General features: G+C 49.2%; 1 protein-coding gene across 1 annotated transcript in view; it reads left to right on the forward strand.

Moving 5' to 3' along the window:
• The window catches only part of AMBP (alpha-1-microglobulin/bikunin precursor), a 145168-nt gene that overhangs the window by 39552 nt on the left and 90882 nt on the right, over positions 1-14734 (forward strand). Inside the window, exons 4-5 of the mRNA XM_069609777.1 lie at positions 178-291; positions 7167-7268. Coding sequence (XP_069465878.1) covers positions 178-291; positions 7167-7268 — 216 coding nt within the window. The remainder of the gene's footprint in view (positions 1-177; positions 292-7166; positions 7269-14734) is intronic.

Raw genomic sequence — 14734 nt, forward strand, 5'->3', positions numbered from 1 at the left:
AGTATTCCACCTCCGAATTCTGAGTGACACTATTAAGAACTTGAACTTCACTGGAATATATCCCCATGGGTGACAGCTACCACAGTGTTTTATTTTGCATTATTTTGCATTATTTTTCCTCTTGCATAATAAAATATTCGATTCAACAGACCAATATCTTACTTTCTTAATTCACAGAGTGGGAATTGACTATTGACTCCTACGTTGTGTACACCAACTACGATGAGTACGCCATCGTACTGATGCGAAAAACCAAGAGTGGAGAGACTACGACAACTTTGAAACTTTATGGTAATTATATGCCACTAAATACATGCACTCGAACCCCTCATCCGCTTTCAACAAAGTCTTGCTTGCTCTCAACAAGCTCTAGAAAGCTCTGCTTACTCTTCAAAAAGTGTGCCCTGATACAGTAAGAATCTGCTTGCTCTATGCCGCAAGGCTGTGCTTACTTTTCCCTGCCCCACGAACACTAGTAGTAACAGAAGTAGTAGCGCTATCATTACTAGTAGTATGTGGAGCAAAACTAGGGCCACTCCTGCCCCCACTAGCAGCCCTACGAGAAGTAGCAGTGATATTTGTTTGGTTCCGGGGCCTGGAATAGGCATACGCAGAACGAACATCAGGGAACACATCTTGACTGAGACATTAATTCATCGTGGTTTGAAGATTCATAGATGTAACCAGAAGTCACATCCAGGAAATTCTTGGCAATGGAAAGATACCATTGCAGGATTGCAGTGAGGCTCAAGGCAATGTTAATGCCAGGGAGCCTTTCATGCTTACTCACTCACCTCCCCCTTACAACCCCTATGATCCCTCAACTAAGTCTCACTTCTAAAATCTTGCACACTTCCTCACACGACCTCCAGTTCTAGTGTACTTAACAGATTCAGACTCTATTCATCTTCTATCAACACCGTGTCAATTTTTGCATTCCACAATCCTGGGGATGCCCACATGGCTTGCATGCCCAGTGAGTACCAACCACAAACAACATAAAGATGTCATAACGGCACACAGGTAATGGACACTTCCGACCTGCATCCATCAACACCAAAGGTTTCTGCATCTGCCTTCCCGCTACCTGACTATCATACCCTGCCCTCCTTTCTTACAGATCAATGCGCAGTGAGGCCAACATTATTGGTAGATGGTTGCTATATAAGACCACTTTACATGATGTGGCACGCTGGATGAATTGGGCTTCAATTCCCATCAGCCCTTGCCAGAATAATCACTGTTGAAGGACGATGGGAGTTGTAGTCCAAAACATCTGTAGTGCCACATAACGAGTAACCTTTGAGGCAGGTGTCTTCTGAGAAGGTCTGTACTGATGATCTCAGAAAGGCATATACAATCATTGTCTAGAAGGTTTACTCACTTCGTATAAAGCTGCACTCTGGATGGACAACACCTCATCTACTTTCTACAAGACAAACATTGCCTACTCTAAACAAAGCACTGCCCATTTTCGTCAAACTCTATCCTGATTTCTGTAAAGCTTTGATACACTTCTCTTCCAGCCTGTCCAAAGTTTGCAAACTTCTGGCAACGATCTAAAACACTCTACATTGACTACAAAACGTTTGCCCGCTGTATGCCCACCTCTTTTGACTCCCTGCTAGTCTCTGCATGCATGATAGAATAAGCTTGTTATATTCTTCCAGGGCCCTGCAGAAATCATCTAGTCAATTCTCTGATCTGAAGCCCTGGAATTCTAACACACTGAAGCCTCTTCTTATGGATTGTATCTTGTGTTCCAGAGTTTTCTATTTAAAAAAAGCTGGACATTCCCAAATGGTTATTTTCCAACGACACTATTCAGATGTTTCAGGAAGTATTATTTCATGTGGGGTATTGGGCTTTTGTCCTCTAGAAGGGTATAAACACGCATACAGCATCACTTGTAACTGCAAAGGCTCACATTGCCCTTTCCTCCAGTTATGGACAGATGACCACCTCAGATTCCTTCACTCTTGTGCCCCATATATGATCCCCACCCCCTTCCTCTCTCGCCCTTTGTTCGGCCCTGTTACTGATCCATTGTCATATCATTGTTGATTGATTGGTTACTCTATTTTAATATAAGGGAATGCATACACCGTGGGTCATATGTTTATGAATGGAATTTTCTGTTACATACCTTTCGCACAAGCTCCCCCTCACACTCTCCATACCTGTCTCTACTCATTCTCACTCTCTTTCCCTTTCACCTCCCTTGTCTCTTCCCACCCACACTCTTTTGTTCTCCCCCTAGACTTCTTCACCTTTCTCTCTTATTTTCTCTTCCCAATCTTACACACACACACACACACACGTGCACGCTCTCTGCTGTCTGCCTTCCACTCTTTCTCTCTCACTGTCCCTGTCTCTCTTTCTCTCTCACACACACACACATACACACACAATGTACGAAATTCTTTTTTCTGCCCCTCTCACTCCCTCTCCCTCGCTTTTCACACACACACTCGTGCATTATCTTTGCTGCCTGCCTCTCTCTCTTACTCTCTCTCTTTTTATTCTCTTTCCAGCTCACTAATTCATTCTTTTTGCTGCCTGCCTCTCTCTCTCCTTCTCTCTTACCCTCTCTCACTACCTCTCTATCGCTGTCTTATTCTCTCTCAAGCACACTTGTGCATAATCTTTGCTTCCTGCCTTTCTCTTCCCCTCTCGCACTCTTTCCCTCTTTGTCTCTCTCTTTTTCTTTCTCATGGACACGTGTGCATGATCTTTGCTGCCCCCTTTCTTTCCCTCTCTTACTCTCTCCCTCTCTCTTTGCCTCCCTCTGCCACTCTCTTTTTCTCTCTCATGCACACGTGTGCATTCTCATTGCTGCCCCCTTTCTTTCCCTCTCTTAGTCTCTCCCTCTCTCTTTGCCTCTCTCTGCCACTCTCTTTTTCCTCTCTCACGCACACTTGTGCATTCTCTTTGCTGCCTGCCTTGCTCTCCATCGCTGACACACTCCCCCCTCTCTTGCTCTCTCCCTCTGCCTCTGTCTTTTTCTCTCTCACACACACATGTGCATTCTCTCTGCTACCTGTCTCTCTCCTCCGCCTCTCTGTGCAAGATCTCTCCTTCTGCCTTTCTCTCTGTCTCTCTCTCTCTCCAACACACAATTGTGCTTTCTTTTTGCTGCCTGTCTTTCTCTTCCTCTCTCCCTTTCTTTTTCTCTCACAAATACACTTGTACATTCCCTTTGCTGCCCCTTTTCTTTCCCTGTCTCTTACTCTCTCTCTCTCTGTCTCTTTTTCTCTCTCACGCACACATGTGCATTCTCTTTGCTGCGCCCCTTTCTTTCCATCTCTCTTACTCTCTCCCTCTCTCCCTCTCTCTGCCACTCTCTTTTTCTCTCTCACGCACACTTGTGCATTCTCTTTTAAGCCTGTGTTGCCCTCCCTCTCTTTTACTCTATCATCCACTCTCTATCTCTCTCTTTTTCAGTCATGCACATTTGGGTATTCTCTTTGCTGCTTGACTTTTATTTTATTTATTTATTGAGCATTTGTCTTGTGGTGTCTGGAAACACCATTTTGTTGTATATTCACCTAACAAAGTGGGGAGGGAACGAGGGGAGTAAATAATAATCGCACAAAATAGTAAATAAACAATTGTGGTCCTACTAGGCTTTGTGACATTCTGATGGGCAAGTGCAATGAAGAGAATTGCAGGAGATAGGGGAGGGAGGGAGCAAGGCATGGGCAAGTGCTGGTGAGAGACTTCAAGGGAAGAGCCGCTGGATAGGTGCTAGGGTGGGGGAATCCAAGGGTGTGATGCACAGCTGCCAGGCAGGGGGCCCACAAGGGCAGTGCTGCGGGGTACTGGTGTTCACTGGACAGGGGCCTGGTAACCTGTGAGCTTCATGAAGGTCCAGGGTGCCAGTATCAGCGGCAGTGGGGTGATTATCAGGGAAGGGAAAGAGGGAAAGAGGTAGAGAAAATCAGAGTTTTGAGAAGTTTCTGGAACTTAAGGAGGTGCGGCTCAAGTCTGAGAGGGGCAGCAGGGAAGCTGTTCCAAAGAGAGGCACCAGCAGAAGAGAGAGACCTGCCCGCCACTCTCTGGTTGGAGCAGCGTTTGACAAGCAGAGAGTTGGTGTTAGGCTGTAGCAGAGAGGTATTTAGGGAGAGAAAGTTGGAGCCTGGTCCCAAGGCCCAGAACGCCTTATGGATGATGCAGATGGTCTTGAATTTGATCCTCGCGGCCACCGGGTGCCAGTGGAGAGATCTGAGGGCTGGAGAGATATGGTCCCTGGGCTTTAGGCCAAGGATAAGTCTTGCAGACCTATTCTGGATTAGATGAAGAGGCCGTAGGGCTGAAAGGGGGAGATTGAGGAAGAGGCTGTTGCAGTAGGTCAGCCTAGAGAGGACCAAAGCTCTGGAAACATTGAGCTTCTGGGGAAAATGTGAGGAAAGGGAGAATGCCTCTAAGGAGATGAAGCTGGAAGAGGGCCTTCTTGGCAAGGTCCAAAATGTGAAGGTTGAAAGAGAGAGAGGAGTCGAAGTTGACCGCAAGGTTTTTGGCCTCACAGGATGGTGAAGGTAGAAGGCCCAAGGAAGGTGGCCAAAGGATAGAAGGGAAACAGGGCACAGGTGTCCTAATAAGAAGGATCTGTCTTACTGGCATTAAGACAGAGGTCGTTAGCTGAACACCATGACTGGATACAGATCAGACAATCAGGGATGAGAGAGGATGGAGGGGAGGTAGTAGAGGGAAGTTTGAAGGAAAGCTATGTGCTGTGTGTCATTAGCATAACACTGGAAATGAGGAGAGGAGGTGGAGATCAGGTGAGCAAGAGGGCCGAGATAGATATTGAAGAGCCATGGCGATAGGATAGAGCCCTGGGGGACGCACGTGGTGGAGGCGAAAGGGCCCAGCTTCAACTGGGAGGGGCGGTTAGTGAGGAAAGAGGTCAGCCAATCCAGTGCCCGTCCGTGACGGCGAGGGTATCATAGAGCTGTTTTATGAGGACAGAATGGTTAACTGTGTCAAAGATAGAGGAGAAATCGAGGAGAATGAGAACAACAGGAGAGTTACAGTCAAGATTTGTGAGCATGTCTTCACAGGTGTTCAGGAGAGCAGTTTCCATGCCTCTGGTTGCACAGAATCCAGATTGATGGTCATGGAGGCAACCAACAAGTTCAGTCTGAAGGATCAGTTGGAGGGTATCATAGAGCTGTTTTATGAGGACAGAATGGTTAACTGTGTCAAAGATAGAGGAGAGATCGAGGAGAATGAGAACAACAGGAGAGTTACAGTCAAGATTTGTGAGCATGTCTTCACAGGTGTTCAGGAGAGCAGTTTCCATGCCTCTGGTTGCACAGAATCCAGATTGATGGTCATGGAGGCAACCAACAAGTTCAGTCTGAAGGATCAGTTGGAGGAGGACTAACTTCTCCAAGAGTTTACCCAGTAGGAGGTTGTGGAAATAGGGCAATAGGCAGCTGGGCAGGAGGGGTCATCAGCTGGCTTTTTTAGGAGAGGGGGCACATGGGATTGCTTGAGGGATAGAGGGGAAAGAGCCAGTGGTGAAGGAGTGGTTACAGAAATCGGCAAGGGGCGAGAGAGGAGATGCTGTCTTTATTGGTTCTAGAAGAGCAGGGTAGCACCTGTTTGGATGAGACCTTCATAGAGCTGACAACTTTAGAGACCTCATCATGTGCTATGGGCAGAAGGGAGGAGAGTGAGGGAGATGGAGGGAGGGGAGCCAAGGGAGGCAGGAGAGCAGGAGAGCAGGAGCGGGCGAGAAAGTGGGAGGTGGAGAGTGAGGAAAGTATGTCCTGAGTTTTAGATGCCAAAGCGGTGCAGAGCCTGGGAAGGATTCAGAGAGGTGGAGACTGCAGTTGGATTTCAGAGTTCCTTGCAGATTTTGAAAAGTTCAGCTGTGTTTTTAGTGGCTTCAGATATGTGGGCTTGGATGTTGGCCCTCTTCTTGGAGTGGATAGATAAATGATATTGCCTTTGGAGCAGGCGACAGGGCAGTGTGTCAGTGGATGAACCCGACGTCTGCCACTTCCGTTCAGCAACTCTGCACTTACGTCTCAGAGATGCTAGATCAAAGTGATACCAGCTGTTGCACTTGGAGGCAGGTTTCAGGTGGATCCTCATGACAGGGGCAAGGATGTCGAGGGTGTTAGAGAGGGAGAGGTGAAGATTATCAAGGACAGAGTCAGAGGTAGAGTCAGAAGCAGGGGTGGGGGGATGAAAGTGAGAGCAAAAGCAGCGACTGACACTCGCTTCATCGGTCCAATGACTGCGAAGGAGGCTGGCAGTGCCGGGGGCAGCTCAGATAGAGGGCCGAGGGGCCCCAAGCGGGAGGAGAGGAGAGAGTGGTCAGACCAGGAGAGAGGGTTGGTGACCTGGTTAGAGGTAGGGATGTCTCCAAACATGAAGGCATCCAGAGTGTGTCGGGCTGAGTGGTTTGGCCTGGAAGGAAGAATAGTGAGAGAGAGGGACTCACAGAGGTCACAGAACAGTGAGGTGGGTGTTTTAAGAGGGTCAGGGTGGTATTGAAGTCATCTCGGACTCTCTCCCCCTCTCTCTCACTCTCTATTTCCTTTTTCCTCTGTCTTTTTCTCTCTCATACACACTTGTGTATTCTCTATGCTACCTGTCTCTCTCCTCTGCCTCTCTGCACCAGATCTCTTCCTCTCTCTTTCTCTCCCTCTCTCTTTTTCTCTCTCATGAACAGACACTCATGAATTCTCTTTGCTGGCTGGTCTTTCACCGCTCTCTCTTACTCTCGCCCTCTCTTCATGTCTCTCTCTTTTTATCTCTCACATACACTTCGCTTTGCTGCATGCCTGGCTCTCCCTCTCTCTTACTGTCTCTGCCTATATCTGTCTATCTCTCTCACCTGTCTCTAACTTGCTATGTCTCTTTTTCTCTCTCATACACACACACTTGTGCATTCTCTTTGCTGCCTGCCTTTCTCTCCCTCTCTTACTCTCTCTGTAGCTCTGTCTCTCTCTCTCTCTCACATACACAAACACTTGAATTCTCGATGCTGCCTGCCTTTCACCCCTCTCTCTTACTCTCACCCACTCTTCCTGTCTCTCTCTTGTTGTCTCTCACGCACACTGGTGCATTCGCTTTGCGGCATGCCTTTCTCTGCTGCTTCTCTGCCTCCGAATCTCTTCTCTCTGACCCTCTGTGTGTTGTTCCCCAAGGCAGGACTCCGGAGCTGCGGGACAGCCTGATTTCAGAGTTCACACAGTTTGCCTTGGAACAAGGTGTACCAAGAGACTCCATTTTCATCATGAAAAATCAAGGTATGACTGCTCAGCCTTTTACCTCCGTACATGTCTCTAGGGGCCGCAGATTGATGCATTCTTCCGGCGCTCCTGGCCTGACCAGTGGTTCCTTGAGCTCAGTGAGCTGGCCCACTTCTAGTGCTTCTCCGGTGCATTGCTGTACTTGTAGCTCTGACTCAGTGCATGTCCTTGCATCCTTCCCCCCAGTTTATTCCTTTACTTATATTCTTGTTCTAATCCATTGCTTGCCTTGTACCCCTGCCCCAGTGCCAACCTGTGCTTGTAGTTCTGTCACACTGTGTTGCTTTATTTCCAGTAGTGTACTCTTACTCACAGAAGCGTTTTATAATGGTGCAATCCCATAGGAAAGCGCTCTGTGAATCAGACCCTAAGTTCAGTCCACCACTTTACTTGTAATCCATTGCCAGGGCTGTTTCAGGAATTTGTGAAGTCCTGTGCGGCAAAAGACCTGTGGGCACTTTAATTTACCTAGGCATCGCAGGAAGTGACAATACCGAAATGACACCACAGCAGGGCTCCAAGTCGAGAGGCGGCGCTGGTCGATGGCATCCACCCCTCCCCCACCCCCAGTTAAGAAGTAAACACAAAATAAATACAAACAACTGGCCGAAATGCTGCGATTGAGAATTAAACACTGGCCTCGCTGCTCTGAAACAAGACACTTAGGGACCGATTCATGGAATGTATTGCTCGGTTCAAAGTGGCTTTGCACTGCTGCCACAAACCCTGATTCATGGAACTGTGCAAAGTGTATTTTTGCAGTGACTTTGCACGGACTTTGCTCCGCAAAAATACACTTTGCACAGTTCCATGAACCAGGGTTTGTGTCGGCAGTGCAAAGCAACTATTCAGCAGGGCAAAGTCAGTTTGAACCGGGCAAAAAAGTCCATGAATCCGGCCCTTAGGGCCTAATTTACAGAAGCGTTTTATGATGGGAAAGGCCCATTGGAAAAGCTGTGAATGAGGCCCTTAAGCACAAGATCACAGCAATCGTGCTTTGTGGAACTGCACAATATCTCATATTGGCATCTTACTATACAGGAGATGTTCTCAGACTTAAAAGGGGTACACATGTTATACTTAAGCAGTAAGGTAATATGAAAATCTGTTCTCTTGGCAAATGCTGTTTTCTCTTGTGTGTTTTTTTTTCAATCGTGAAAGACAAGCCTGAATGAAAATTGCATATTTCGCTTTGACGTCCTGTGGGGTCACTTCCCAATGCGCGCCAGAGGCCACCCACTTTTTGTTTTTTAGGGCTCGATCCCTGCATTGCAGGGAATTAAATCAGTCTTTAAAACTATACAGCACCACAGGGAGTTTCATTAAGAGAATTTGCTTTGAGTAAACCGAGAGACAAAACATTTTATAATTAGGGCTGTACCGAATAGCATATTTAGTATTCGGCCGGATACCGAATAGTTTGTCAACTATTCGGCCGGAGCCGAATAGTGAGCCGAATAGTTATTATTGCGGTGAGGCCGCGGGGGTTCCCTGAGGCCCCGCGGCCTCACCGTGGTGAGGGGGATGGGGGGCACATTGGAAATCGAGGCCGCCGGGGTCGGCAAAGTGCCCCGGCGGCCTCATGAGTCTGGGGGGGCCGCTCCTGTAGGAGCGGCCCCCCAATGCAAAATAAACGTCGGGCCACCGGCTTTGCACCGGTGGCCCGACAAACACAACATTATTGCGGTGAGGCTGCGGGGGTTCCCTGAGGCCCCGCGGCCTCACCGTGGTGAGGTGGATGGGGGGGCACATTGGAAATCGAGGCCGCCGGGGTCGGCAAAGTGCCCCGGCGGCCTCATGTGTCTGGGGGGGCCGCTCCTGTAGGAGCGGCCCCCCAATGCAAAATAAACGTCGGGCCACCGGCTTTGCACCGGTGGCCCGACAAACACAACATTATTGCGGTGAGGCCGCGGGGGTTCCCTGAGGCCCCGCGGCCTCACCGTGGTGAGGGGGATGGGGGGGCACATTGGAAATCGAGGCAACCGGGGTCGGCAAAGTGCCCCGGCGGCCTCATGAGTCTGGGGGGGCCGCTCCTGTAGGAGCGGCCCCCCAATGCAAAATAAACGTCGGGCCACCGGCTTTGCACCGGTGGCCCGACAAACACAACATTATTGCGGTGAGGCCGCGGGGGTTCCCTGAGGCCCCGGGGCCTCACCGTGGTGAGGGGGATGGGGGGCACATTGGAAATCGAGGCCGCCGGGGTCGGCAAAGTGCCCCGGCGGCCTCATGAGTCTGGGGGGGCCGCTCCTGTAGGAGCGGCCCCCCAATGCAAAATAAACGTCGGGCCACCGGCTTTGCACCGGTGGCCCGACCAGCATACATGCAATTACTGCGGTGAGACCGCGGGGGTGCCGGGCACCCCCGCGGCCTCACCGTGATGAGGGTATATGGGGGGGAGTCACTTACCTGCTGATTTCTCTGGGTCCGGGTGCTGGCATCTGCTGTAATCCGTCTGTTGGCATAGGAAGCGAGGGAAGGGAAGAACTGTTCCCTTCCCTCGCTTCCTATTTCAACACGTTAGGCTGGTTCCTCTGTGGTCAGACTGCAGAAGCCAATAGGCAAACAGCTTGTTTGGCTTCTGCAGCCTGAACACTGTCAAACATTCTATGATTGGCTGTCATCTCCCAAACAGGGAGAGGGCAGCTAATCATAGAAAGTGGACTTCGGCTTCGAGTCCCTAAACAGAAACTATTCTGCCGAAGCCGGATAGCTGTATTTCAGCCGAACTTCGGCAGAATAGGGACTCGAAGCCGAAGTTCGGTACAGCCCTATTTATAATAGCGACCATCCATCTGCTTTCCACCATTACGGTGCTGATGGGAACAGTATAAAAGGCAAAAACATATCACCACTATATCTGGAGCAGCACTATACTCTGGTGAACTATGGCCTGGTAACCCTGCCGCCCCCCCCCCCAAATCTTTTTATCTCCATTCTGAAGGTGAAAGGGAATGGTGTGGAGGTGCCATAGCAGATGCCCAGCAAATGCAGGCAAAGTGGGTGCCGAAGCAGCGCTTCAGGCTTTCTGTGTGCAGAGCACATCCAGTGGCAAACCGGAACATTCAAAGACACATCAGTAACACTTTCTGTAGCATAGAGATGCCCTGCTAAAGAAAGAAGGGTTATACTGCACAACAGCAATGATGTGTCCAATACTGGTGCCGGTACACCCTGTTTGCGCACCACCGTTCCGGAGCGGCTCCTTCGCTGCAGCCACCATTTTGGACTCCCATTTCGGCACAGAAGCCTTTCTGGCACCACTGATTTGGTGCAAGGGATGCTTAGACGTGGCTGACATTGCATCCACGTCCATATGCCCTCACGCCGCTTGCTGGCGCTAGAATATATCTCGCTAATACCCAGATTTCAGACATGTTTGTCTTCTTGCTGTTTAAATAAAAGGATGTCATATCTTTTTGGATTGGGCTTTTGATTTTTATGACATCTCAGACAGTGATCTTTTCTAAGTTGATGACGTGGAATGAGACATGAACACATTTCATTAACATACTGTGACTGTTTCCTCAAGGACAACACCCAGTAACCAGAAGGGTTTCTTGGCATTTGTCTGCTGAACCTGGTTAGTGAAGCATAAAACAAATCAACATGACTAATAAATAGCAACCTAAATTACCTTGTTCATATTTTACAGGCCTTAAAAGAATATTGTGTGAGGCCCCCTGGAGAGAAACCGTAGGCACATCGCGTGAAGAACTGTCGTCTTGTAACGTGCACCCCATACTACAGTGAATATATATTTGCTGTATCCACAGCAGGCTCCTGGCGGGATATTATAATAATGCACAGGGTCCAAAGATTCTAACTGCAAGAATTCTTAAAGGAACATGGCTTCCAGGGACGTCATTTCACCAAAATGCCAGGGGTAGCGGAAGTGACATCACACGACCCTTGACCCCCTGATGATATCACAGGAAGTGATGTATTTTGACCCCACGCCAAAGTGATATCGCGGGAAGCGATGGAACACGACCTTTCACCCGATGACAAAATAGGAATTGGCATCACATAGAATTGTACACTACGAAAAATATGGTTACGATATCACTATAATGTGATGTACATTTCATACAAGAATGGATCGCCATATGTATCGTTAAGATCAGTGTGTGTAGGCCCATATTACCAAATTACTGTGAATGCAAGCAGACGTCCATGACCAAATCATAATGATGTGTTATTATATAGCACTTACGCTTAAGCACTTTATATAGAAAAAATATACACCCAATATCACCCAACCTGTGTTGGTACTCATTTATTCACCTCAGAAGGATGAAAGGCTGAGTTGAGGTGTTTAAGAACAGACTAAATCAGGGACTCACCCCCTGAAATGTGCCTGAAATAAACATTTGATGAGTCTAGTAATTATTGTATAGAATTCCAGAAAGACACATTATGTGGTATTCCTATTCTTTCTTATTTAGGGTCAGTGCTGAAATATTTTTTTTAAGGGGCCTGAACAAGAAAGCCAGCCACTCCAGAAGTAAAGAGCCACATGGTGCTGGCCACAGCCCAGGAGCTTGCATTACAAAAAATATAAAAAAGAAAAAAACATTTTTTTTTTGAGGTCGCAAGGGAGACCTCAGAGGTCGCAGTTGCGACCTCTGGCTACCGTTAAATGACGTCCCTGACAGCCTCCCTGCCGTTTTGCTGCACCCACCCTGTGGGCTCAGGGTAATTATGCCGCTATTGCTAAAGGCCTTATCTGTGGCCTTTCTTTTGGGTTTCCTTTATGGAAGTGGCAATGTGGCAACCAATGTCTGAGCAGGAAGGGCCTCGCCTGCCTTAATTGCTCCCCAGTGATAAGGATCTCCTGGGCCACGTGCTCTAGCTCCGCCGCCTTCTTCTGCATGCTGGTCACTACACGGTCTATAGCTGCCGCTCCTGGGGGCAGGTAGCGCCTCTAGACAACAACCTGTGACAAGAGACGGCACAGATATTCTTCAGGAGAGCCGAGGGCTGCCAGCACCTGCTCTCCTCATCCTCCCGCGTGCTCTTTCATGTTAATCACAGCACGTGAAATGTACAGGACTACGAGGCGCCTGCACGGAGCAATGGAAAAATACAGCTGTATCAACTTTAAATCCACCCCGCCCCCTAGCGCCAGCAAAGCCCGCGTGCCGTGCAGATTTCCCTGCTGATTTCATAAAGTCCTGACACAGTCCTGGCTGGAAATTAAAAGCGAGAGCTTACGTCAGAGGCGAGCGGCCTCAGTCCAAGGCTGGCCTCTCTCTCTATCAGGGCTGAACCTTTATATGCCTGTGCTCAGTGCTGGTCATTGGGCCGGCTCTCGGCGGATCCGAGATCCGGCACCCGGCTCCAGATGTGAGGCCGGATCTCAGGATCCGGCCAGAGTCAGCCGCCCAAGCCCATGAACTGCGCTGGAAAACTTTTAAAAAAAGAAAAAAAATGTGCCTGCGACGACAGCATTGCCATTTACTGCGACTTTGGCACTGGTGTGTAATGCACAATGCTCGCTACATGCACAACTGATTCCTTTCAGTTGTACATATAGCGAGCATTGTGCATTACACACCAGTGCCAAAGCCGGAGGTAAAAGACAATGCTGCCGTTGCGGGCGCTTTTATTTTTCCAGCATTTCTGGATGTCCACTACGAGCCACGCCTCCTCTAGACCACGCCCCCTCGCACACACACACCCAACTCTTCCCCCACCCCGGCCCTTCTGTTGTGGGATCTCCCACCACATTTTTCCCATTTCCACCACTGCCTGTGCTCAGGTGCATATCCCAAATCACCCCTCAGCAGTCGTCGCATAACACACTGGCGCCATAAAACCTAGAATCTGAAGAAATACAACACAGACACTCAGGGCCGGCCTTGACGGCAGCAGCGCCCTGGGCGAATTGGCGCCCCCCCCTCGCCCTTTACGCGCCCCTGGTTAGCAGGGGGCGGGGCGGAAGGGGGCGGGCCAGGAGGGGCCACTTTTTTTCTTCTTTTTTTTTTCCTTAAACCTCCTCGCTCTGGCGAGGAGGTAATGGTGTGAATAGGGCGCGTTAGCACACCATTGTCATTGAATGAGCCCGCTGCCGCGGGTTCATTCAATGACAATGAGGCACCTGCCACGCCTTCTGCCACCACGCCAACACGGCGGGGCCCTTGAAAGACTCCCCCCGAGCTGGCGTGGTGGGGGGGCCAATGGTGCCTTTTTGCTGTTAAAGGCACCCGCGGAGGCGGGCACTTTCAACAGCAAAATGCTGCCTGCCGCGCCTTCTCCCACAACGCCAGCTCGGGTGAGCCCTTGAAAGACTCCCCTGAGCTGGCGTGTTGGGGGATTATGGCGCCCTGGGGTGCGTGGCGCCCCGGGTGATCGCCCGGCTCGCCCCATCACCCCCCCCACCCCTCTCCCCCCAGGCCGGCTATGCAGACAATATATATAAATATGATCACATGTCTTCTTGTCATCCGTTCATTTCAATGTTCATGCCTGGGCATTTGATTTGTGTCAAAACAGCGCCCTCATTTTGTATGCGAGAGCGCATGCACCTGCATCTGTAACACGTTCATCTTAAAGGTGCATGTTTATGCCACAGCAAAATGCAAAGTGCCGGTTCATAAATCAATGAACCAGCACCGTTAATGCCGCGCCAGCACATCCTTGCGCCCAGTGGTCGCAGCGCCCTACACTGGCCGCACAGAAACAGGATATGCTGAGAAACGGTAGCACACTGGCCGCGCCCAAACGTCCTGCTCCGTACTGGTGCTTCTCTTCATTTAATTTTTATACCCGAGTGCCATCTAGTGGCTCAACTGTGAAATACTTTGAAGGGATTAAATTCCAAACTTGTTTGTTTTTCAGGCGGTAATGAAAGTAGCTTTATTTCGTCCTTAACCACACCTCAAAGGTGCTGTACTTTAGCACCTATTCTTTATGTGTAAAAGTGGCTGTAGGAGTGGAATGAGCTCGTACTGGTGACTCGGCGGATGGTAAGGTCACGCAGGAGTCGATTCTGAGCTCATGAAAAAGAGTGTGGAAAAACGACATTCTCCCCTTTAGTTTTCAGCACCACCATTCTGAGGTGTGTGGAAGTATTGGAGGGAAGATGTGCTTTCCAGCAGCAAAAGCAGCTAAAATCTCCCATTGTGGGCGAAGCATGTGCTCCAGTGACGTCGCGAGTATTTCTTAAAAGACTACCACTTTTCTAATTTAAGAAAGTTTTCTTAAACTTTTATTAAACTAGAAAAGTGTTACTCCAGTGTAAGAAATGCTATATTTACGAAAGGAAAAAGTGTGCAGTAGAGGTGCCGTATTTTAACTCATTTTTTTGACATGCTAAACCAGTGCTGCTGGGAGGAGAATCCTCTCCATGTGTCTGCCCAGCATTCCCGATGGTTGCTAGAGCTGTTGTCAATGCATAAAAGTTGTCCTCCTTCGTGGAAGTATACTTTCAGGGGTGGACTGGCCTATACGGAACTCTGGAG

The sequence above is a fragment of the Ambystoma mexicanum genome, chromosome 8, assembly GCF_040938575.1.
Source record: "Ambystoma mexicanum isolate Mex_15411 chromosome 8, UKY_AmexF1_1, whole genome shotgun sequence".
NCBI classification, from domain to species: Eukaryota; Metazoa; Chordata; class Amphibia; order Caudata; family Ambystomatidae; genus Ambystoma; species Ambystoma mexicanum.